Source organism: Mastomys coucha, unplaced genomic scaffold, assembly GCF_008632895.1.
Source record: "Mastomys coucha isolate ucsf_1 unplaced genomic scaffold, UCSF_Mcou_1 pScaffold22, whole genome shotgun sequence".
Lineage (NCBI taxonomy): Eukaryota > Metazoa > Chordata > Mammalia > Rodentia > Muridae > Mastomys > Mastomys coucha.
The window spans coordinates 250,913,348-250,937,384 of NW_022196905.1; the positions used below are offsets into that span (position 1 = coordinate 250,913,348).

General features: G+C 39.0%; 1 protein-coding gene across 3 annotated transcripts in view; it reads left to right on the top strand.

Annotated features, from left to right (window-relative positions):
* Positions 1-24,037, top strand: part of Cntnap4 (contactin associated protein family member 4) — a 353,495-nt gene that overhangs the window by 34,873 nt on the left and 294,585 nt on the right. For all 3 annotated transcript variants that reach the window (XM_031341494.1, XM_031341492.1, XM_031341493.1), the window contains exon 2: positions 12,560-12,670. In XM_031341494.1, the coding sequence (XP_031197354.1) occupies positions 12,560-12,670 (111 nt within the window). The remainder of the gene's footprint in view (positions 1-12,559; positions 12,671-24,037) is intronic.

Sequence of the window (24,037 nt, forward strand, 5' to 3'; positions counted from 1 at the left end):
TAAATACAAAACAAACAAACAAAAAGACTTTATATATTTATGTTCATTTAAGAAAATAATAGTAGTGAAGTATTATTTTGAAATATACAGTTAATATGTTTGAGTTATTTAAAATTTATATTGAGAAAAATATATTTTCACTATTGCTGTAGACGAGCATCTACATAAGACTATTAGATTGTTGTTTTATATCAAACAACTTTTATAATACTTATTTTATTGTTATAATATTTTATAAATTTTAAGGAATATGACCAAAAAATATTGTAGGTATTGAAGGGGGTCTCTGGGAAGAGTTGGGATACAAAAGGGAAACAAGAATGTGATTTAATTCTATTTACTTAAAATATGTTTTTAAATTTTAACAAATTCAGATAAATTGAAATCATGTAACTTTTCTCATCATAATGTAATAAAAGTTAAAAACAACAACAACAACAACAACAACAAAAACCAAACAAACCCTCCACACTGAGTGGGAACCAGGGGAAAAAAAAGAAAAGAAGGAAAGGAGGAAGACTAATGACCCCCTAGTTGGTTTGTATCTTATGTTTCTGTTTTCCTCTTTGATCTAAGTTTTTTTTCTTTTAAAATGATTATGTTCCCCCCAAATGAACTGAATTTAATTATTTTGTAATTTCTATATCTTCGAATTGGCTAGCTTTCACTTTTTATGAATTTTCCCACTTGACCTTTCTTTGTGTTTCTTACATTTTGTTCTCCCAAGCTGTGTGGTTAGTCTTCCGCCCCCCCCCATCATTCATTTTTAAATAAGGTATTTTCTAAATAGAGTATTTAAGGCTTTTGTGTCTAATGCTTAGTTGGACATTTAATTAAGTCTATAAACTAGGGTAGATCTGGCTATTGAATGCTTCTTAGGACTTAGCAGTAGGGAATGAACGGTGTATGTTAGTCAAGGCCCATGATGATTTTCTCATGGGCTTATAGACTTAATTTTGAAGCACTTGCCTTGAGAATTTCTCCCTGGAAGGTGCTAGACAACATTTCTCCATCCTCCTTTCCTAAGGTCCCGATGATGATGATGATGATGATGATGATGATGATGATGATGATGATGATGATGATGATGATGATGATGATAGTAATAAAGCTCAGTTACACCAAAGATCCCCTTGAGGATCCAATGAGTTTACTGGACTTACTTTTAGAGCATAGGTAAGAGTCTGTTGGGTTGATCCCAAAGCAACCTCAGGGAAATCCTCAACTTGCATGTATGATGCCTTCTCTATAGTCATATAAATGGAGCCCTCTCCTCCAACATTGTAGTATATGGTCTAGTCCCTCTTTGAGAGACCTCATACAAGGATGGTAGAATTGTTCCATTTGGCTAGGAGGAGAGGCTAGATACCCAGCTGAGAGGGAGGGGGCAATGACCTTCCCGTGTCCCTCCTTCTATGAGGGAATGTCAACAGACAGGAAGCCCGTCTGTGACATCCTTGGATGCCTAGACACAGCTGGTCTCAGGGAGATGACCATTGTTCTGCATGGAAGATGAAGGTATGCAAAGCAATCCATCCCTTTCTTTCTAAGGATCTATCTTTTCTCAATGACATTTCCCTAGTGCACACAAGGATAGTGGGCCTTGAAGTTTTACCTACTTCTTTTTCCCAGCCTCCTGATCTCTAAGCAAAGAAGAAGAAGAAGAAAAAAAAACCCAAGACCCTAAGACCTCTCAGGCAAACAGGTCCCCACTCTGAAGTTAAAGACTATGTAGTTGGAATGGCTATAGGAAGCAAAACACCACAGGAGAAAATAAGAGGTCTGAGTGTAGTCAGAGGATTTGGATGAGAAATGTTGGAAGGAAGAAGTCAATATTCTCCTCTTACCTCCAGTAACTCTTGTTCTGCCTGCTATGAATATTTTGTTTCAACAAATGTGCTAAATCCATTTATCACACTAATTTCCAAGGTGGTGCATTCAAGACAAGCATATTAATAACTCCTCAAAAAGACACATTTTTCTTTACTCACTAGAACTGGTAGTAGAAGAAAAAAGATACATTATTTCGAGAACCCTGCTCTGTACTTTCTATGTCTTAGGCATTTAATCACGTGAGGCCATCAAGTCCTTCTGTGAAGTATGCTTTAATGTGCATTATAGAGGGAAGTATGTCAAGCTGGAGGAGTATGGATCAGACCCTGGGAAGTGCCTGAACAAGCATTTAAGGCTTCTCTAGATCCCAAGCCCACATTTCTCAATTCCCAGTGTCTCTTGTGCCATTTCTTTTAAACATATCATTTAACCAAGAGATCAACAGAGGGGTCAAGAAGCGGATGAGTAAGTAAAGTACTTATTATGCAAGCATAGGACCTGAGTCATACTTAGAGTCCATTAAAAAAAAAGGAAGGTGTGGTGGTCTACACTTTTAATTCTAGTGTTGGACAAGCAGATCTCTGGGACTCACTGGTCATCCATGTATACACATGTGCATGTGCACAAGCACATACATAAACACAAACACACAAACACAGAAAAACATTTTGTGGCAAATACTTGATTATGAAAGGTATATGTATTCAATACCCTAATGGCAAAAGCAAGTGTATTTCATTTAATAATGATAATAATAATAATAATAATAACAATAATGATAATATGATAATAATAATAATAAGCATAAACAAAACTAAGGATAAGCATGCCAGGAGAGAACAGCATTGAAAAAAATAAAATTGACCACAAATAAATGCAATGGGATAATTAATTTATGTTTCTAAAACCCATGGAGAAGAAGAGCGACGATTCTCAGACATCACGAGGAGTAACAACACACTCCTCCCTGTGTCAGCCATCATTCACTCCTTCGGCCAACAATGTGTAGAGTTCCAGTTTTTCTTATCTACCTACCAAGTAAAGAAGGTGCGTGTGATAGGGAGGAGAATGAATGAATGAATGAATGAATGAAAGAGTGAATTGATAAACCCTTCATGAGGGAAATTGTGATGCATTTCAGCATATCACGTATACTAATTATATCTAAATATAAAATACATTTAATTAGCCATTTATACATTGAAGTATCTCTAAGTATAAAATATACTTAATTAAGCTTTATATTTAAAATATATTTAAATGTATCTTTTAAATGTATTAAACTTCAATCTACTCATTCTACCGGGTATCTTCTTTTTTTAATCTCCTCATCTTAACTTTCTGAACTGACTTTTGAGGACTTTATCTGTGCACTTCCCCTGTATCATTCCCCCCTCTCTTTCTCTCCATCCAAATTAGTATGATTGTTACAGATATATATACATACAACCGAGGCTACTTAGTTTTGCACACAGGAACGTGTGTCCAGGGCTGATTTGGGATTGTGCAGCCACAGGGGAAGGGATCTCATCCCTGGAGGAAGATGCTTCTCCCTTTGTCAGTAGCCATTGCCCACTTGCAGCTCTTCATGCAGGGTGAGGTCGTGTGGAATCTCCTCTGCCCACATTCTCCAGAATCTTGCCTGCTCATGTCATTCTCTAACCCCGAGGGTGAATATCTACCTTAAATCCATTACAATAAAACCACAGCAAAGCTTGCTCTTCTTATTCCTGCTTTTACTTAGCAGGCAGAGTTCAATGTGGTCCAACTTCTCTGTCAATTGAAATTCTGTGAAGTCCATAGACTCCTAGAAGGCCAATGTTCACTTGACTTTAAAACAATTACTTCTTTGACTTTTTCATCTTTGGTTGCTTTTCTTGGGTGTATTTGTGGGTCTCTTTGTCCTAATATCTAGAGTTTAAATAGTTGCTATTAAAACTCCAAAATCAATCAGCCTCTGGCTGTGCTGTCATTAAAAGTTAACTGCCTTCCCATTAATCCATTAATTTGTGAAGATTAATTGGGAAAGCTCTTTAAACTATGGCTGTAACTTGGAGCGCACAAGCCAGTGTTTGCCCCCACATGAAAGCTTACCCCATTAACACCACAAGCATTAGTAGCCATGAGTTCTGCTTGTCCATCCTTCTGTGGGAGAGAGTGCATCGGGACTTATAGATTGCTGCCTGCACGAATTGCTTGGGAAGCATGTCTCCCTTTAGCTTGGCTTGTACAAACATACTGATAAATATTTACTTCTTTTAAATTGCAGCAATATTTTTTTTTTTAATTCAAGCCACTGACTGACAGTTAGAAGCTCATGTTTATCCTCTTTAATATATCTAATACCACCATCCTCAAGCGAATGTTAATTTTCTTGTCAAAGTCAAATTAATACTCAGAGAAGCTCAGGAATTTTCAGTTGACTACCCTTGCTAGAGTTTAGGTTTTCTGAGATGTCATTTTAGGTAACAGTTCGAGGATGAGATAAGCCATGTGTCGCCTGTTCCTGCAGAAGAAAAAGTTAGATCTTATTTAGTCCGATTCACATCTTCTTTTTCCCCCAACCTTTTTACTTTTCTAAACATGGTATCTTTTATTTTACTTATTTTTAAAGATTTATTTTAATATTTAATTGTGTGTATCCCTGTTGTTCTGTCTGTCTGTCTGTGTGTATGTGTGTGTGTGTGTGTGTGTGTGTGTGTGTGGTATGTGTGTGTGTGCACATGTGCAAATGAGCACAGGCGCCCTCCAAGGCCAGAGGCATTACATTCCCTAGGGCTGGAATCTCAGGCCCAGCAGAGGTGCTGGGAACTGAACTAGGTCCCTCTGCAAGAGCAGTATCTGCTCTTAACTATATCATCTCTCCTTTCAGCCATTTTTCTTTTACTCAAGCCCAAGAGCAGTTTCACTTTTCTTTGAAACTTTCACACCCCCACTCCCATGATCACGATGTCACTGCAAAGTAGGTGTGTCTGTATACTCAGTCCACATGGCTTGGCAGGGTGAAGGGTAGTGTGTGATCTCACAGTTGTTTCTTCAGGCCTAAGACAGACTTATAAAACGCCAGCATAAAACATAAAGACATTTGTGAAAGAAATCAAACACCCCACTGGATAGGAATTAATTTGCACAGCTATTTTAGTAGCTATCAAGCTAGCATGGTCCTGGCTGTGGAGCATAGACAGTGGAGGTTTGAAATTTCTCCCATGTGGTTCTACCCTGAGGCTCAGATGAACCCCTGAAGGTGCCTATTTCAGATAAGACTACCTGGAGCCAATTCATAGTAGACATGCCTATTTGCACATATTCATAGCATATATTCATATGCTATGATACATATATATCTATTCATATACATACATATATACATATATACACATATCTATATAGATACACTATGTATGCACATACATACACATGTATGTATCTACATATGTATATCTACATAGATATGTGTATATATGTATATATATATATGTACACACAGAGAGACATATACATGCATACATACATAAAATCAGGTATCAATCACTTTTCAAGCATACTAAACACACCCAGGCTTGCATGCATCCTTAAGGCAAACTTTAGGTAGCTTTTCCTTAGTGTGTCTCATGAATGCACAGTATGACTATAGCTGGGAAAGTGAGATGAGAAGGCTGAGCAGAGCTCACTGGAGTGGAAATAAACAGAGAACGCCCAAATGAGAATGAGCAGAGGCTGTTAACGCACAGTTTGCTGCTGCAGAAGAGTTAGTTACTGTCATCTGGACTTGGCTGAGAGAGACTCAAAAGCAGGCAGAATAGAGCGAAGCTTTGCAGCGTTAGAAGCCAGAGAGGCTCCACTGTATCCTGATTAGTGGGCATGGGCATGGGGGAAGTTAGGCTAAATAGAGGCAGGGCATCCTACGTGATTGATTAGGAACGTATTTGGCTTGGTCTAGAGCGGCTCTAACACTGGTGGCAGAGACAAATGTTAGGGGTCCTGTCTGGGATCTGTGGAGTCCTGGTCTGTCTCCTTCTAGGAGTTAATGCTGACTTCTGAGGCTGTGTTTTTGAAGCTTCTGTTTCCTCATGTGGGCTGGCCATCCCCCTCTGTGCCCCCACACCCCCTTCCCATCTCTCATTGGGCAGACATCAGAGACACACCAGGCACTCATCAGAGGCCAGGACAGGGGACTGGACTCTGTCTGAACTCATGAAACTGACAACTATTGTTTGTGTTGACAAAATAATATTATTGTTGTGGATGAAATCTTGCCTCGCTTAGAGTATTTTTTGATAGCACACATCAAACCTAATCATATGCTATATCTTTTAGATTAGTTCACGGTTTCCAATTTCAAGTAGATGAGCTTTCAATAATATAGATTGGAATAAACATTTTTTCAAGGATATGGATTTCTTGAGGCAGAGGCCATTCCTTAATCCTAGAACTGTCAATGGAATGTTTGGTCAGGGTCTGTGAAATCCATTTCCTCAAAGGAATGAAGATCCAGTGTTTTCAAAGCATGCTCTAAAATGAGTCATCTCTGCCTCTAGAATAGGTTAATAGAACCTTTAAGATGCTCAGTTTCCTGCTCCCCCACCCCTCTCCCACGCCAGTCTCCCACGCGTATCCTCATGGGCTGTATGATTCATTAGCAAGGATACAAATGATTTTTGGCAGGTTTTCAGAATACTAGGGAAGGTGGTTACTCGGCAGCAAATAAGCTGCATGTTCTTGCAAATCAGCCCTGACTTTCTGTAATGTGTGTTTTAGATGACCAATTCTCTTTTCAACAACATGTTGGCCCAGAACAGGAGATATGACACCGTAAAGAGTGGATCCACTCTCTCCTAATGTGTCCTTGGTTGATTTATTTAACGACAGTACCTTATTTTCCCTCAATTACCCCAGTATTTAATAGTTTAAGGTAGGGTATTTTTCAGGACAAATTTGCTCCAGTATCTAACAGGACAGCACAGGGTATTCGTCAGGACCAAATGAAGTAAAAGACGTAAAAATGCTAAGAACGTAAGCACCTATAATATACACTTATTATCATGGTACAGGTAATATTGCAAACAGCTTAAGAAAATTGAATTACTTTTATTAAAAACTGAACAGCTTTTACTTACTTACGAGAATTATACATTAAAGCCTTTTGCAAAATAAAAGGAAATTACTTTCTATCGAGCTGTATTAAAATACTTTCAATACAGCTTACACGTTCGTTTGCAGGAGACCATTGAATGTTCTCATACACACGGCTTGCAGGAGAACTAATTTATCATTGTCTTTTTAATGACAAAGGTAAGTTTTTTTCCCCATGGAAAGAACAACTGCTGACTCTTCTAAGCTATTGATCTAAAAGCTGCAGTCTCTCTCTCTCTCTTTCCCTCTCCATGAACACGTGTGCACACAGCACCCTGTATATGTTAAAATGTCTCAACCTAAAAAGTTAGAAAACTTTGTTCCCTGTTACTGGTATTCTAACAGAATTCATTTACATGTCTAAATGTCATCAATGTGTAGTTTTTTTTTTCAAAAAGACTAAACTCCACATTGTTCCATTACTTCCAACTGATGTCAAGGTAAAAACAGAAATCCTATGACTTTTTAAAAATGCCCAGAAATGTTTTGTAATTTTGGAAAAGCAGAATAATGTGAGTTTCTTGTCCTAATAGAACTATCTGATAATATTCCAATGTGCTCCACTACCATTTTGAATTCCGTGAGCTTCCCTAAAATGTTTGGCAACTTTATTATTATATTCCGTTAGTCAACACATCAACCATCTCACCCCATGTCTTGACATTTTCTTTTCTTTTCTTTTTTTAAAGACTTATTTTATGTATGTTAATATACTGTCTTCACACCAGAAAATGGCATCGGATTCCATTATAGATGGTTGCCAGCCACCGTGTGGTTGCTGGGAATTGAACCTCTGGAAGAGCAGACAGTGCTTTTAATCACTGAACCATCTCTCCAGTCCGACATTTTCACTTTTTCATTTTGCCAACAGTATTACTGCCAGTGAAGGGAGCAGGGTGCTATGATGATCTGATGTAGTACTTAATAACATAAAACATAGTTTTGGGTTACACGAATGTGACCCCTTATAGATTTTAACGCATATATACTCATATTCTGAGTGCTCTTTATTTAAATGCAGAAATGTTGCAAATTGGAGCTCTATTGATACTGAAATGAAATACAAACTGGAGGGTACCGGCTGAGAGACTGCTGAGGCAGAAGGCTAGGATTTGAATCTGGAATACTGTTTTTCATTCTCAGCACCACTAGGATGTTGGAGAAAATGCTGCAGAGTGATGCCCTAAGTACTGCAGCGTGCAGAGGAACATCTCTGCTCCTGATCTACTGGCTGCCAGGAGCAACCTGCTTCACATAACCAGGGTTTAACATGTCATCTGAGTTTGCCAAGAATCACCTGGAGGCTGCATTCCATCCACACTGGTTGAGAATCTTTGAGCTGAAACATTATCCCTTGGTGTCAATAGCCCAAAACTCTTCTTTTTTGCTAGTGCAACCTGAGAAAACCTATTATCTAAAATTAAACTCACAGGAGGCCCCTATATGTAATCTAAAATCCCATTCCTTTAATACCCACTGGGAAATGTCCCGTTTATTCACCTCGGACTCATCGCTGCTGCCCAGGGTCTTCATCTTTTTCTGTCAATCTATTGACAATCAAATAGGTAATAAGTAAACAGAGCGGGAAACCCTGAGCTTGAGAGAACAACTTCCTGAGATGTTTACGCCTGCTGCCATGATGCTCCACAACATCCAAAGAAACCTAAAGAAATATTTGTTATAATCATACTAACATCATATGGTTCTTATATACTTAACTTCCTGCCCCAACTAGATTTGTAAATATTAACATTCTACTACAGCAAGATAAGACCTTGATGCAAGCCTTTATGCCTCAATGACTTCATTGATGTTATTAATATTGGTATCTCAATAGAGAATAAAGACCAGTTACTGTGTATGATGATCTAAGTTCTCAGGAAAGCATGCAGTATCATTTTTTTTAACTTGGAAAAGAATAACTAAACTATATTTCTAGGAAAGCATGCAGTAGCTTAAGAGAAGGGTGTGTAGGCTTGTAGTAAAGAATAGTGCCATGTCATGTGAAGGTCAACTGGAACTTGACCCAAACTTTCCCATCCATACCTTCCATAATCCACCTCCTGTGTTTGCCTGTCCCTCTCTCAATGAATGGGAAAGGTGCCCCCCCACTTCAACCCTATTCTTTTAAAACTAAAAGTGGAACAATATGGATTATCAATTTACAGTTGACAAAAACGAATGGGCAATAAATATATACTTTCCAGAGTGACTGCAGCAGTGGCCCGTTTCACATTCACAGAATCGATTCTGATCTGCATAATTGATTTGAGAAGCAGTTAAACAGTCTTTTGCATCACACACCTGCATACTAATAATGACCCAAAAGCATATCAGTATCAGTGAACACACACACACACACACACACACACACACACACTCACACATGCACCCTCCCCACATCTACATAATGTACTTCTGTGTACACAAACACACACACTTTAGCTCTCAGTGTGTCCTAAAGCATTCTGGTTGTTGCTTGTCTAATTGGGTACAGCCTCTGCCCCAACACTTTACGGGTTGTACGTCTTTTAATGCCTACACCCCTTAGTACTTGACTTAACAACTAGATTGGCTGGGGTTAGCATTAAAGCTAATCAATAGACATGCAAGAACATGTCTTCCTTAAGAGTCAGCTAGAGAACTTAAGGTACAAAAGAAGAAAAAAAAATGAGCTTTACGTGAGAATGAGATAGTCTTTAGAAACCAAGTGCGGGGTGGGAATGTGGCTCAGTCGGTAGAGTGCTTGCCTTGCCTGAGTGAGGCCCTGGCTTTGATTGCTAATACCAAACAAAACCCCAAAGAACAAACAAACAAACCTCAAAAGAACACAAGAAATACATGGTCACACTGGACAAATTCTTGTGAAAGTCACCCAAGAGCAATCTATGTTCAGGCAGAAAGACCTTTGTTACATTTCAGGTTAATCCAGATAATTTTTGAATTCATTTAAATTAAATTACTGCCAAAGGAGAAAATAACACTGTGTGCTTTTAAATTACCAAGATGTGTAAAACTACTAAATATGAACTTTTTTTTTCTGATTAAAGCAAAGGTGAGAATAACTTCAGAATTCAAAAAAGTAAAGCACTTTGAAGCATCTGCAGAGTAAATTAAGCATGTATGGCTATCAAAGCAAACCTTATTCCTGTTATTCCTTATACTTTGTTTTTTAATATTAATAGCAGTATATGTGGGACTGGAGAGATAGATGAGTCTGTAACATTCTTGCCAAGCAAGCCCGAGGATCTGAGTTTGCTCCCCTGACCCCAGCCGACACATACAAAAGCTGGGTGTGCTGATAAGCACTTATAATCCCAGCACTGGGGGCATAGACACAGGTTGAACACTGGGGCTTTATTGACCAGGGAGCCTAACCTCATCAGTAACTCCCAGGCCAATGAGAACCTGGAGACAGAATGACACCTGAGATTGTCCTCTGGCCTCCATATTCACACATGCACTCACACATATGAATCCCCTCCCATTATTATGCACACACAGAGTGTAGTCTATGCAATGCACATTGAAGATAAATAAATGAAGACTTGTCTATACTTTAATAGAGCCTCAGATCCACACAGGTATATGAATATATCTGTGATTGTATATTTATAAAGTTTTATAACAAAATGAAACCTTTTGAAGGTGTCATCGATGCCCTCCCTATGGGTTTTCTTCTCATCCTAACTCTACCCCATAGGTATAAACAGTCCTGATGTTTTGCAGTTTCATTCATTTTCTTAAAATAATTGGAATGAGAAATCACATATGCTTTCAAACAACATATTATTCAGCTTTGCATTTTAAAAATCCCCAAACACAGATATACTACGCTGTTATAACTCAAATTTTCTGCTAAAAGTTCTATTTCTATAAGTTATCTTCCTGGTATGCTGTAGCTCCTTTTCATTGCTGTGTATTATTTTACTGTGAACCACGCTTCCACTTGTCCATTTATTGGGTTGTGAATGGTCCTTTGTTGTTAGAAGGGATGCTATGCCTCTCTGTGTAGAGATGCTGAGTCTGCGTCTCACTCAGTAGCACCCAAATGAGGTGTTTGTCCTTTTGATGGGAAATGAAAACTATTTTCATGTGAATATCATTCTTGTAATACTACTCAAAAGTTGTTTTTTTTTTTTTTTGTTTTTTTTTTTTTTTTTTTTTTTTTTTTTTTTTTTTTTTTTTTTTTGTTTTTTGTTTTTGTTTGTTTTTTGAGACTGTGTTCCTCATGGGCAAGCCATTCCTGGAAAAGCTTCCTAATAGAACTAGTGGAGTGTGGGATATGAGCTCATGGCTGGTTGTTCTTTTTACTAAATAGTTGCTCACGTTGCTTTCTCAAACGTAGTGTGGTAGGACTTCTTGAGACCCACATGCTCCTGATTCTTTGGCCTCTTTGGACCCTGTCCAGTTTACCCATTTGTTGCTTATAAAGTACTACCTGCTAGTAGTTCTGATGTTTCTTAAGTTTGAGTATCAATTGGCATGGCTTCTGTGCAGTGTGGTCTCTAGCCAAGCCTTGAACCTCTTTTCTAGTGTGCGTCCTGACCCAATGGGAGGTGTTTTGTTTTTCTTCATTTAAAATGTTTCCTATATTCAGGACACTGATGATATCTTGGTTTACACTTCTTTTGTATCATTCCTTCATGCATATTTAGAATGAACTCAGGGCTTTGCATACACTAGGCAAGCACCTAACTACTGAACTACGTGCCCAGCCTTCTTTCATATATTTCTTTCACCTTTAAATATGTTCTTTCATATGTTCTACATCATTCCAAACATTCCAACAAACTTTTATGTGCTTGTAGAGGTGTCCATGGCTCATTTGTTCCTTGTATATGAACTTTATATGTTTTGCACTTTTCCTTCAACTGTATGGGATCTTTTAGAAACCATAGATTCTTAGTGTTTTGTGGTACTTGAGAATGAACTCAGGGCTTTGCATACACTAGGCAAGCACCCTAACTACTGATCTACGTGCCCAGCCCTCTTTCTGCTTTGAGAGATAAGGATGTATTAACTTAACTAGGTTTCTTTGAGTTCCCTTCCTAGCCCAGCTTGAGCTTTGACCTTGAGATCATTATGCAGCATCCTCCCATGTTCCCAGGATGACAGTTGTGTACCACTAAGCCCATAAACTTTCTTAATTTTAACATAGTTAAATTTATACATCTTTCTGATCATCTCTTAACACTTTATTTTATAATTTCTACAATGTCCCCTTTCTCTGTTCCTACAATCCCCTATTTATTTGTTGTTTTCCAGTTTTTTACTGAGACTGCCAGACTTTCAGCGACATACTGCATACTTGATAGGCATATTTCTAGAGAATCTAGGTCTGTTTATTTACTTACTTTAGGGCAGAATTTCCCACAGCTCAGGCTGGTTTTGAACTCACTGTACAGCTGAGGATGACCTTGACCTCCTGATCATCCTACACCTTCCTGCTGAGCAGTAGGATTACAGGCACATGCCTCTGTGCATGGCTTAGATCCTCGTTTTGATGTTGTGTTTATTTGTTGTGACTATTGATTTGAAGAGAACTGTCAGTTCTGTGCTCACTGGAATGTGGCATTTTCTCTCCTGGCAGATGACTGTGATGAGCCCCTGGTGTCTGCCTTGCCTCAGGCATCCTTCAGCAGTTCTTCTGAGCTCTCCAGCAGTCATGGTCCAGGATTTGCAAGGCTGAATAGAAGAGATGGTAAGCCTGTACTCCCACAACCCTTTGGCTTGCGATGAATCTTGTGGATTTTCTATTTCCTTAATCAAATCATTGCAAGTGATATGCTGTGAAAAGAAGTAAATATCGAAACAGGTCAATGGTGATAACACAGAGTTTATGACATCTGGCTCCCATTCAGGAAAGGCAAAGAACTACACCCTATCTGAAAACTCTATATTATCATTTTAACAACCAAAGTTAGTTTCTTCAATCTGGTAAATTTTTTATGTATCTTATAAGGTAAAAAATTTTTGCAATGATTTGCAATCATTATGAATACAGAAATGATGGGAACTTAATTGCCTTCCTATTTCAAGTTAAAGAAGTCTGCAAGAAGTAATTTTAAAGCACACTACATACTTAAAAATAGTAATCCCTCAGTTTGTATAATTCTTGATGTGGTTGACATGGTTTTCTCTGCTGTTGAGGATCAAGAGCTTCAGAAAGCTTTTCTGCTCCTTGATGAATATCTCTTAGGTAGGTTGGGCTTAATGGCTGGCATATGATTCCAGGAAAGGGAAGACAATTAAATACAGTTCACTTGCAGGAGATATGAGAGAGTGCCATACCAAACAACTGTGTGCTAAATGACAGTGTCACTATGGTTACGTATATAGAGATAAAAGACATCAGCACAAACATTAGAGGGAAATGCTGACAAATGGGAAGCCATTTTAACAGATAGACACAGACTCCAAACAACTCATGTTTTCAAAAGCCATGTGTTGTCATCTTCCATCATGCTGCAAAATCTATTCCTTGCTGTTAGTATTCTTGATGTTGTTGGTATTCTTGTTACTTGAGTTTGAATATATAGAACTTTGAATTGAACATAACAATATGTGTGTGTGTGTGTGTGTGTGTGTGTGTGTGTGAGAGAGAGAGAGAGAGAGAGAGAGAGAGAGAGAGAGAGAGAGAGAGAGAGAGAATGCACAAGAGTGCTGGTATATTTATATATTACTCAGTTCCATTGACTATAGAGACATTGGCATGACCCTTTGGCATGACTGTTTTGAGCTTTTTGACATGGTTCAAGTTTCATATTACATTATTTGAGGTATGTACTTTGATGTTTGTAAGAGTGAAGGTGTCAATGGAGAAGAACAGCAAGATCTTTGTATCTAGTGGCAGACAAGGGGCCTTGGATCTAATCATGCTTCTCTGTTCTATAAGTACATTGTAGTCTGAGATTTTGGTCACTGGATCTGGATCTCTGACTGTGTAGGCACTGAGCTTTTTTTTGCCCTCTGGGAGACATTCTAGATCTGTGGTTCTAAACCTGTGGTTTGAGAATCCTTTAGGGGTTGCATATCAGATATCTCACATATCAGATATTTACATCATTATTCATAACAGTAGCAAAATTACAGCTTTGAGGTAGCAACAAAAATAATTTTATGGTTGGGGGGTCACCACACAGGGAAGCATTAGGAAGTCTGAGAACCACTATTCTAGATCCTTTACCAAGTCCCTATTAGCAGGGATACTATTACTATGTCACTTTGACTTGAAAGCAAGGTCTCTACCATGTGCTTTTAAAAGTAAAATAGAAGTTAACATCTACTGACCTTTTCTTAAATCTTCAAAGCATTCACAGAATGGGGTCCACCAAAAAGAAACAAAATTTAATTTATCTATGAATCTTTATTTCATTTTTGAAGCCCAATAAATCACAGAATTATATTTTATTAATTGGATGCAATCATAGTTTTCATTAATTTATATACTCAACAGGAGTCTCCATCGGTGGGACTCATTTTCATTCTTAATTTGTTTCTATGGCTCTTGCTGAAACACAATATCAAACTTCATGAATCTCATTTGCATGTTAATGAAACCAAGAAACAAAACAGGATCATTTTAATTATCTCTTGCTGGTTGTCAACCTACTTGATTACATTTTTCTTTTTTTATTTAGATTTGCTTTTTTTCTTTATTAATTACATGAAGTGTTCATAAAGGAATGTCAGATTTTGAATGATTTATTAAAGGCTATATATTACTTATTTTATTCAAATGATCCTTCTAGTATGTAGATCAGGCTGAAAGAGGTGTTCAGCCAAGCTCCTGAGATAAAACCAAAAGTTTATTTGACAGACATAAAGAAATCTTTTCTGAGGAATTAGAAGAACTGATCAGGCAGGGAATGAGAAACAACCCATGTAGTGCCCTGCTGTGGGTGAGAAATACCATGGATCCTGGTTGGAGAGTCTGAGCTGAATTGTCTCCTCCAAAAGAATACACAGCAGTCCATGAATGTAATTTGCTTCATCTGGTCACAGGGTTTCATGAGATGGGTCCTTTGCAAGCCGGTAGACTTGTGAATATAGCAAAAGCAACAAGCCATGAGTCCAATGACTATATATAGCAAAAATAAAGTATTTCAACACAGATCCCTATGTAAACGCGTGCACTGTGTTGAAGTCCACAAGATTGCTTCATGACCGAGTCTTTAATGAGTCAGAATATTTCCTGTTGCTAAAAAAATAATAGGTACTTATGCCTGTTCATTGTCAGTTTTCTTAACACAATGGAGTTGTTCTATGCTAAATAAGCAACATTTTCTCACCACTGTAAGATTTGTTGTTAAAAATCAAACTTCTGGCCGGGAGGTGGTGGCGCACGCCTTTAATCCCAGCACTTGGGAGGCAGAGGCAGGCGGATTTCTGAGTTCGAGGCTAGCCTGGTCTACAGAGTGAGTTCCAGGACAGCCAGAGCTACACAGAGAAACCCTGTCTTGAAAAACAAAAACAAAAACAAAAACAAAAAAAATCAAACATCTGTACATAGAGAAATTATTTTCATGGTGAACTGACAGAGGTAACTCCCATTCTCTGTGTACTCTGAGATGGATTATTCTTATACCCCTTGCAGAATTGTGTGGCTATCCTTTCTGCCCTAAATCATGACACTTATCTGTATACAACTCACAGTGTTTAAGTAAAGACCCTCAAGTTCTATTCTCAAGTATTCAGGACACACATTCTTACTTAAAAAAAGATGGGTCCCTTGAGATGCTGTCCAAGTAGCCCAGTGCTTCTTGTTGTTAAAGATGCTGCATAGAATTCTTTATACTTATTTTATTCTAAAATTACAATATTAATATATTTACTAGTCAATGCCTCAGATGGCAGCTGATAAATTAGAATTGAATTATGTGCAGAGTTGAATAGTTTGAAGCCTAAGGGTAGGCGAGCCTCAGCACAGATGGTGTGAGTCTGGAATGCACCTGAGGTCTGTGACTAGAGATGATGCTCATGAACTTCAGTGGCTGAGTTTATACTCTTAGGGGAAGCTTGTAGAGATTAATGTAGAATAAAAGATATTGTAGTATTTTCCTCTGTACCAACTTCCCCATCACTCCAGATTCTAACATGCCAAGAAAGGCTTTGGCATATGGAGCTGTAAGAATTTCACACCTTTAGACTGATCTAGGCTCCACCACATGACATCTTATTGGCTATGGTTAGTTTTCTATCCTGCATTCTAATTATCTCTAGTATGGGCCCCCTCCTGTCTTCTCTTCTCCTTTTCTTTGCTCTCCTTTCTCTTTCTCTCCTCCCCTCCTGCTTCCCTCATCTATGTCCGTCTTTCTTTCACTCCCTTCTTTTCCCCCTCGCTCCCCTCCTATTCCTTTTCCTTGGAATCCAGACTTACAGTTCATAATGATGAGATACAAGCACTTAAACTCAAATAAATCCCGAATGGTTGGGTCACAAGTTACCTTAGAATCACAGGACTCAAGTTTCCCAGACATCTAAACTTCAGCTCTCCATACTGTGTCTCTTTAACTTTCTCCAGAGGATAATAGAATTTTAGGTGAAGAGCAACTATGATTAGACACTCTGAGACTGATTCAATATCCTTGAGCTTAAATTATAGCCACCTCTTACTCATTTAAGGATGGGAAAGATATTTAGCCTTTGTCCTTTAATCTCATATAGGAGGAATAGGGTTAACAGTGTCACAGTATTCGTGAAATGACATCTTTGGCCTTGTTGAAAATGATGGCAGTGCAGAAGTGTGGCCAAATGGATTTCAGAAACATAGGCTGGAGTAATGTTAACCAGTTTCAAAGCAGAGTCCATTGATTAAGCCTATTATACAAACTTAGCAATACCAAATATATGCACAAATGTTTACAAAGTTATCTCAGGGAATACAAATGTGCACATGTGTCTGCTAGGAGGGACCAACTTGTTCCTGATTAATTGTATAGTAGTGTCAGAAGGACATAGTTATATTTTGTATGTTCTTTGTGAGACTGAAGTAAAGATAGAACATTCTTTCCTGTGCATCTTTGGTCAGAGTCAGCCAGCGTGGTGATGTGATGGCTTAATTTAGAATAGTTTTGCATTTTTTAAAAAAAGAAATTGAAATTGGTTTATGAATTAAAACCAAAAGCCTTACTAAGAGATTCACTCTTTGATAATGGTTTGGAGAATGAAGTTCAAGATCAATTTTATGGTCTATGGTGTGTCACTTATGCTTATAGATTATATTTTATACACTGACCTTGAGAAGGTGAAATAAAAACGAGCAAAGACTTACATCTTTTATATCTTGATATGCCCATATCCTTTATTCATTACAGCAAAGGAAAAAAATTGCTACCCATTCATGTTTATATATAACCACTTCTATTCTTGTATCAGCTCATTTGAAGACAGAGATGACTGTCTTGTAACATTTGGTTTCCTGCACACTTCTTATGTTGATGACTCTTCGGGGTCTCTTTCTCTAAGGACATTCTCCCCTACCCCCATCCTGGTACCCCTTTTTTTCTTTTCCTCCAATGTCCTTGTCTGCCTAGAGGCACACATCCTCTAGCTTTAAATCAACCCCATAATTCCATCTGAGCAGATGTGTCAAGTTGCCAATCGTAAGTAATTTATGGTAATACAAAGCTCTGGCTTGGGAATCCAGAACACTATACCATAGTAGTAAATCCTGGGTGGCCTTGGGGAATGACATCAGCTCTCTCTTTCCACCTATAAATGTATGATATTGGATTTGAGGGTCTCCATATTCTGAAATAATGTGCACATTGTATGCTTGGGGTATGTGGGTGCGTTTGTTCATGTATGTGTACACACTTGTGTGCATGTGTATATACCTAGTGTGGATGTCAGAGGCCAATATTGGATATCTTTCTCAGTCAGTCTTCAGTTTATTTTTCTGAGAGAGTGTCTCCACTGTGATCTGGAGCTAGCATATTTGTCAAGGCTGGCTGTTCAGTAAACCCAGACATCTTCCAGTCTCCATCTTCCAACCTTGGGATTATAGATGTGTGTTACTGCACCTGGATTCTTACTTAAGTGCTGAAGATCCTGACTCAAGTCTGCATGCATGCATGTAAGCACTTTAGGAACAGAGCCATTTCTTCAGCCCCAAGTGTACCTTTTGGGCAATGCATGTTTTTGTCATAATTCATTTAAAAATAGAAATCCTTGAAACACAGTTAAGAAGATAAGGGGAATTCCTTAAAGCATATTGCTCTTCTAAGTCTCTTCAAACTAGGAGACACAGGATTTTCCTGGCTTAGAAGATGCCTTGAACCTTCATAAGATAAAGAAATCAGGATATAAATGTGCTCCCACTCAAACCGATATGATGGCTCCAGTTTGTTCAATTAAAATAAATTTGTGAAATTGATAATAATCACCAGTACATAACTTGCATTTTTTTAGTGCATGTTGGAATTTTTATTTTTGTTTCCTTAATTGTGTGTTTCTTTGTGTCTATGTGTGGGTTGGTACACATATGGAGGTGTTCACAGAAATCAGAACAAGATATCTGATCCCTTGGACCTAGAATTACCACCAGCTGTAAGCTACCTAATGTGTGTGCTGACAATTGAACTCTGGTCCTCTGAACAGGCAACAAGTGTTCTTAATCAGTCCAGCCCATCTGTCTTTGTCAATAATGAGCATTTTATGTGGATGGATATCAGGTTGAGTTTTCTTAGAAGCATAGCTGTAGTCAATGACTGAGGTGCAAGGGATGTATGTATCAGGGTGTATGTGTGAGGAGAAAATGGTGAACTTGCAGATGAAGCAGGGGCAGGGTGTGTAGAAGTCCATCAGTGTCAAGAGAAGACCCCCACATAGCCTAGACTCTCTTGACAGATTTACCCCCAAATCAAATGTACCAACTCTAGCAAGTGTCTGGTTTGGGGAAATAATTAATTTAGAAAAGTTAGGGTTCCCTTAGACTGCTATAACAAAATAGAACAGATCAAGTGGATCAATCAACAGCATCTATTTCCCCTAATTCTATGGTCTGGAAGTGTGAGACAGAAGAGAGAGCAGATTTGTTATCTCTTGAGGGTGTTGCTTCTGACTTCCTATTGGTTGCCGCCTTTTAAGGTGCTTCCTGGATGCAAGCACATGGGAAGAGCACCATCTCTCCATCTTCTGCTAGTTATGAGGGTACTAACTATATGATGAGTGCCCCAACCTCTACTCTCATCTACATCTCCTCAAACTTCATCGACAACTGCTATCACATTGAGGGTTAGGGCCTCACGACATGGAGTTAGCTTTATTTCTAGAAGCTAGTGAACCTAACAGAAACTGCAAACAGCTTGATCTATCTAGAAAAACCCAGTGAACCCTCCTTTAGAGGAAGCATTCCTGGAGAGACAGGAAATGCTGTCTAGTGTCTCAGCCACTTTTCATACCAAATCTTAACACATGAAGGAGTTGTTTAAAAAACTATAATATGAGCAGAAATGTAAATTCTAGGGGTCTTATTGTTATGATATCTCTCTGTGTAGTTGTTTGATGTACAAGCTAGGAAAATGTTATTGAAATTACAGAGGATTGACATAGAAAATGAATAAATTTAGCAAAACAGGCAATTGTGATTTATGTTTATATAGTGGCTCCAACAACTGGAGAACACACATTCTTATCAAGTACACCTAGGCTATTTACCTAAATTTATGTGGTGTCAGAAAGAATAGTGTTTTAATAAATCTCAAAAGGTTGAAATCATGGAGAGTAAGTGCCTGGCTACAGTGGAATTAGCTGGAAATCATTAATTAAAAAATACTTAAAATCCAGAAAGGTGTGGAATTTAATTACTGCACTCCTCAAACAGTAATCTCAATGGAGATTAGCAATCATTCTTGCTCAAGGATGACAAACACTGTAAGTCAAACTTGTGAGGTACCACTTAGACAAAAAGCTGACATCCTTAACTGCAAATATCACAGAAGAAAGAAGGCTATATATGAAGAATCCATCTGTGTAGCCTTGTGAAGAAATTAGAACAAAAACATCCAACAGCTTAGATCAAAGTAATAAAAGAAGGTATGCTGAAGAGTCAGCCCAGGGGCAAGGAACACATACTGCTCTTCTGTAGGACCTGAGTTTGGTTCCCAGTACCCACAGTTGGTAGTTCAAGACCAACTGTGACTCCAGCTCCAGGAAATCCAGTGCCCTCTTCTGGCCTCCTCATGCATTCACACACAAACAAAAACTAAACTAAGATTGAGAAATTTAGAAAACATAGTCTTAAGAAATTGCATTCACAAAATTACAGAAAAAGAAATCCTCTGTTTCATGAAGAGAATAGATCCATAATTAAAATGTTCCAACAAAGAGAACTACAGACTAACAAGTGTTCAAATGGGAATTCTTCCAAACACATTTAAGACAGATCTGACATTCTCTCTCAGAGAGAGGAAAAAAGTCAAAATCCTCCCAACTCATTCTGTGAGGCTGGCGTAACCTTGGTACCCAGCCCTGTCAAGGACAAACAAGAAAGGAAAATTAAAAACTACTCTTGCTCATGAATATAAATGCAAAATATTCTAAACAAAATATTAGCATACATGTGTGAAGGGACTCAGCCTCAGCCTCAGAATGAGAATGCCCTCTGAGAGCTTGGTGGGTTGCAAAGCTAAAGAAACCGTTGAAAGAAATGGTGGCTCTAGCCTTGTGTGGACAATGTGACTATCCTTCCTCTGAGAGAAGGGGAACACAAAGTAGGGGAGGCGGAGTCTCATTCACTCCTATTAAAGACAGTTAAAATTAAAGATATGCTTTGGTATATTAGATACTCCATGTTCCAGTAGGCAAGCCTAGCTTCCCACAGATGTAAGAGGGACTTGTCTATGACTTCCCTGATGGTGATGGATCTGCCTTGTTGGGTTACAATGGGGGTTGTCCCACGTCTGCTTGGGGCTCAGGATGCTCAGGAAGCAGGATGCCAGAAGGGGTCCCTGGGCCCACACAGAGGCCAGGGCTATCTGTTTCTCAAGCTCTTGGACACTCAGGTGCTGCTGGATGCCACTGAAGAGCTGAGAACCGACTAGGGGCCCATGGGCTAGATCTAGCTCAGGTTGAGGGGGAATGGCAGGGAGAGCTCCCACTGGGTGCCTCCAGGAGAGTCCCTGGCTTGCTCTGTGGGCAGCTTGGCTTGGTGGAGGCAATGGCTGGGAGCTCTGAGTGGCCTCCTGCGGGAGATTAGGCGGTTCTTTAGGCAAAGGCCTGCTCCTTTTTGCCCCAAAACGGATCGTGATGAAAAGAGACAGTCCATGGTTTTAAGGCATTTATTGTCTTGGCGAAGAGTGAAGATGAATAAAACTGAGGTTAAATACCTTTTTGCAGGGAAGTGTCTGGGAAGGGCAGTTTATTGGCTAGACCTCCAGGCCTTTAGGTACCTCATTAAAATGGAGATCTGTCTTGAGACTACATGACCTGTAGTCATGTCCCTTACTTGTGGAGGGGCTTGGGGCATTGCCCTTATGTGACTGATAGCCACAGACCTATGGAGAACTGCAGTCTAGTGTCAGGAAGCTGGTGTACAGGAGCATGGCAAAATGCCTATGTTAACATGCAAGGTTACCCCCAGGGGTTTCCAACCTAGCTCAACTAGAAACCAGGCTGCCTTTCACGGACCTACACCTCCTTCCCTGGGAATCTGCTGGCATGACAGATTGTATTGGTCCTGTAGGAAGAGTGTCTGTCCACAGGAAGGGTGTCGATAACCACTGGAAGATTTGGATGGGTGAGGGTGTGAAAGTTAGGATGGAATTGGATCCATTGAGGCTATTCAGAACTGTGTGTAAGACTGAGTATTGGGACCTATATTTTTGTCCCAGTTGAAAGCTCAGCTTTGTTTGGGTTCCCCTTATTTTATACCCTTCTACCTTTTGAATTTGTCCTATGGATGGCTTAGTTCAGACTTGTGCCTTCACGCCATGCCTCTTATCACTCAATAAAGTAGCACAACATAGGGGCTACAGAGATGGATGAGCTGTTAAGAACACATAGTACTCTTATAGAGGACTTGAGATCAGTTCCCAGAGCCTAGAGTCGGTGACTCATGGCTGTGTGCAATCCTGGCACCAGGGTATTCAACAGTTTCTTCTGGCTCCCATGGACACAATACACACATGCACAAACCCACACATAGACATATGTGAGTATACACAATTAAAATTAAATAAATGGGACAAATACTTACTCCTGTTTAGAAGAAGTAAATCAATAGTAATTTATCCCACATCAAAAGACTAAAGTACAAATCGTGCCCTCTTAAGTGTAAGATATATTTAAGCAATTTATGTCTAATAGCAGGTTATTATAGGAAGAATTTTACAGTGGAGAAAACTGACAAACTCAAAATTCATGCAGGTGACCAACTTTAACACTGTTCATCCTAAGCTACATTGATGAAATGAAGTCCTGATCTGATGTGATGAGGATAGAATTTTTTTTATCACTATGGTTTGTTCCTTGAAAAACTTCTCTGAAAATTGTTATGCAGACCCAAAGTGGAGATCATTCTGGCTGGACAGTTATCTTAGAAGCTGTCAAGGAAAACCCCAAAGAATGAAGCCTGAAAACTGGCATAACCACATAAACCCAGGGAAACAAGGTGACCAATATGTACCATGAATACCCCAGTGGAACTTTGAAATAGAGACAGATGCTCACAGCCAACCATTGGACTGAGTGCAGGTCTCCCCAATGGAGAAGTTAGAGAAAGGACTGAAGGAACTGAAGGGGTTTGCAATCCCATAGGAAGAACAACAATATCAACCAACCAGACCCTCCCCTCACCCAGAGCTCCCAGGGACTAAACCACCAACCAAGGAGTACACATGGAGGGAACCATGGCTCCAGATGCATATATAGCAGAGGATAGCCTTGTTGGGTATCAATGGGAGGAGAGTCCCTGGCCCCAGTGTATGGGAATTTGAGGGCGAGGAGGCAGGAGTGGGTAGGTGAGTGGGGGAACACCCTTGTAGAAGCATGGGGAGGGGGATGGGATTGGGGGTTTCTAGGGGGGAAATTGGGAAAGAGGATAACATTTGAAATGTAAATAATGCAAATATTCATTTAAAAAAAAGAAAAAAGGGACATTAGGTAAAAACTAAAGAAATTTAAAGAAAATATCAATTTAGCTAATAATAATAATACCAAGAATAATTCATCAATACTGAGTTACTACGTGACACATACCATACTCATGAGATGTTAATAAAAAAGAAATATGTATATAAAAGCCATATTGAGAATTCACCCATAATCTTTCAGCCTTTCTGGAATTCTGAAACCATATTAAGATAAATAATCATTTAAAATATGTTCCAATACTTTGGCTTTATCAATGCAGAATGTGGCATAGACCTGTGCTTATAAATACCAAGAATACATGTGTAAGGTAGAAACAGATTTAAGGTTGGGATAAGGGAATGAAAAATACAGTAAAAAAAAATAAGTGTGGACTTAATATCATTTTGTAGTTAGTAAAGCTGGATGCCCCAGTGCAGGGGAATGCTAAGGTAGTGAGGCAGGAGTGGGTGGGTGAAGGAGCACCCTCATAGAAGCAGGGGATGGGGGAAAGGGATGGGGGGTTTGTGGAGGGGAGACCAAGAAAGGGAATAACATTAGAAATGTAAATAAATAAAATATGCAATAAAAAAGATTGGTACATAGGCATCCAGCACATCAAAAGGATGCTTTTGAAATTCACATCAGTGATTCAGTGAAACAGCCCATTTATGTCTTTTTCCAATGAATAGTGTTTTAAAAGTAGCATTTTATTGGTACAGAAATGTTGAGACTTGAACCTAGGGTCTCAGGAGTGGTAGGCACATACTCTGCCACCAAGCTTGAGTCCTGCTCTTGTTACCACATTTGCATAGATGCATGCATGCAATACACTTTGACTATGTGCACCTCCACTCCCCAGATTGTCTCCCTTCTTGCTGGCTCTCAACCTGTAGGCTGCAACCCTTTGAGGGTTGAATGACCCTTTCACGGGCTCACATGTCAGATATCCTATACATCAGATATTTACATTATGATTTGTAACAGTAGCAAAATT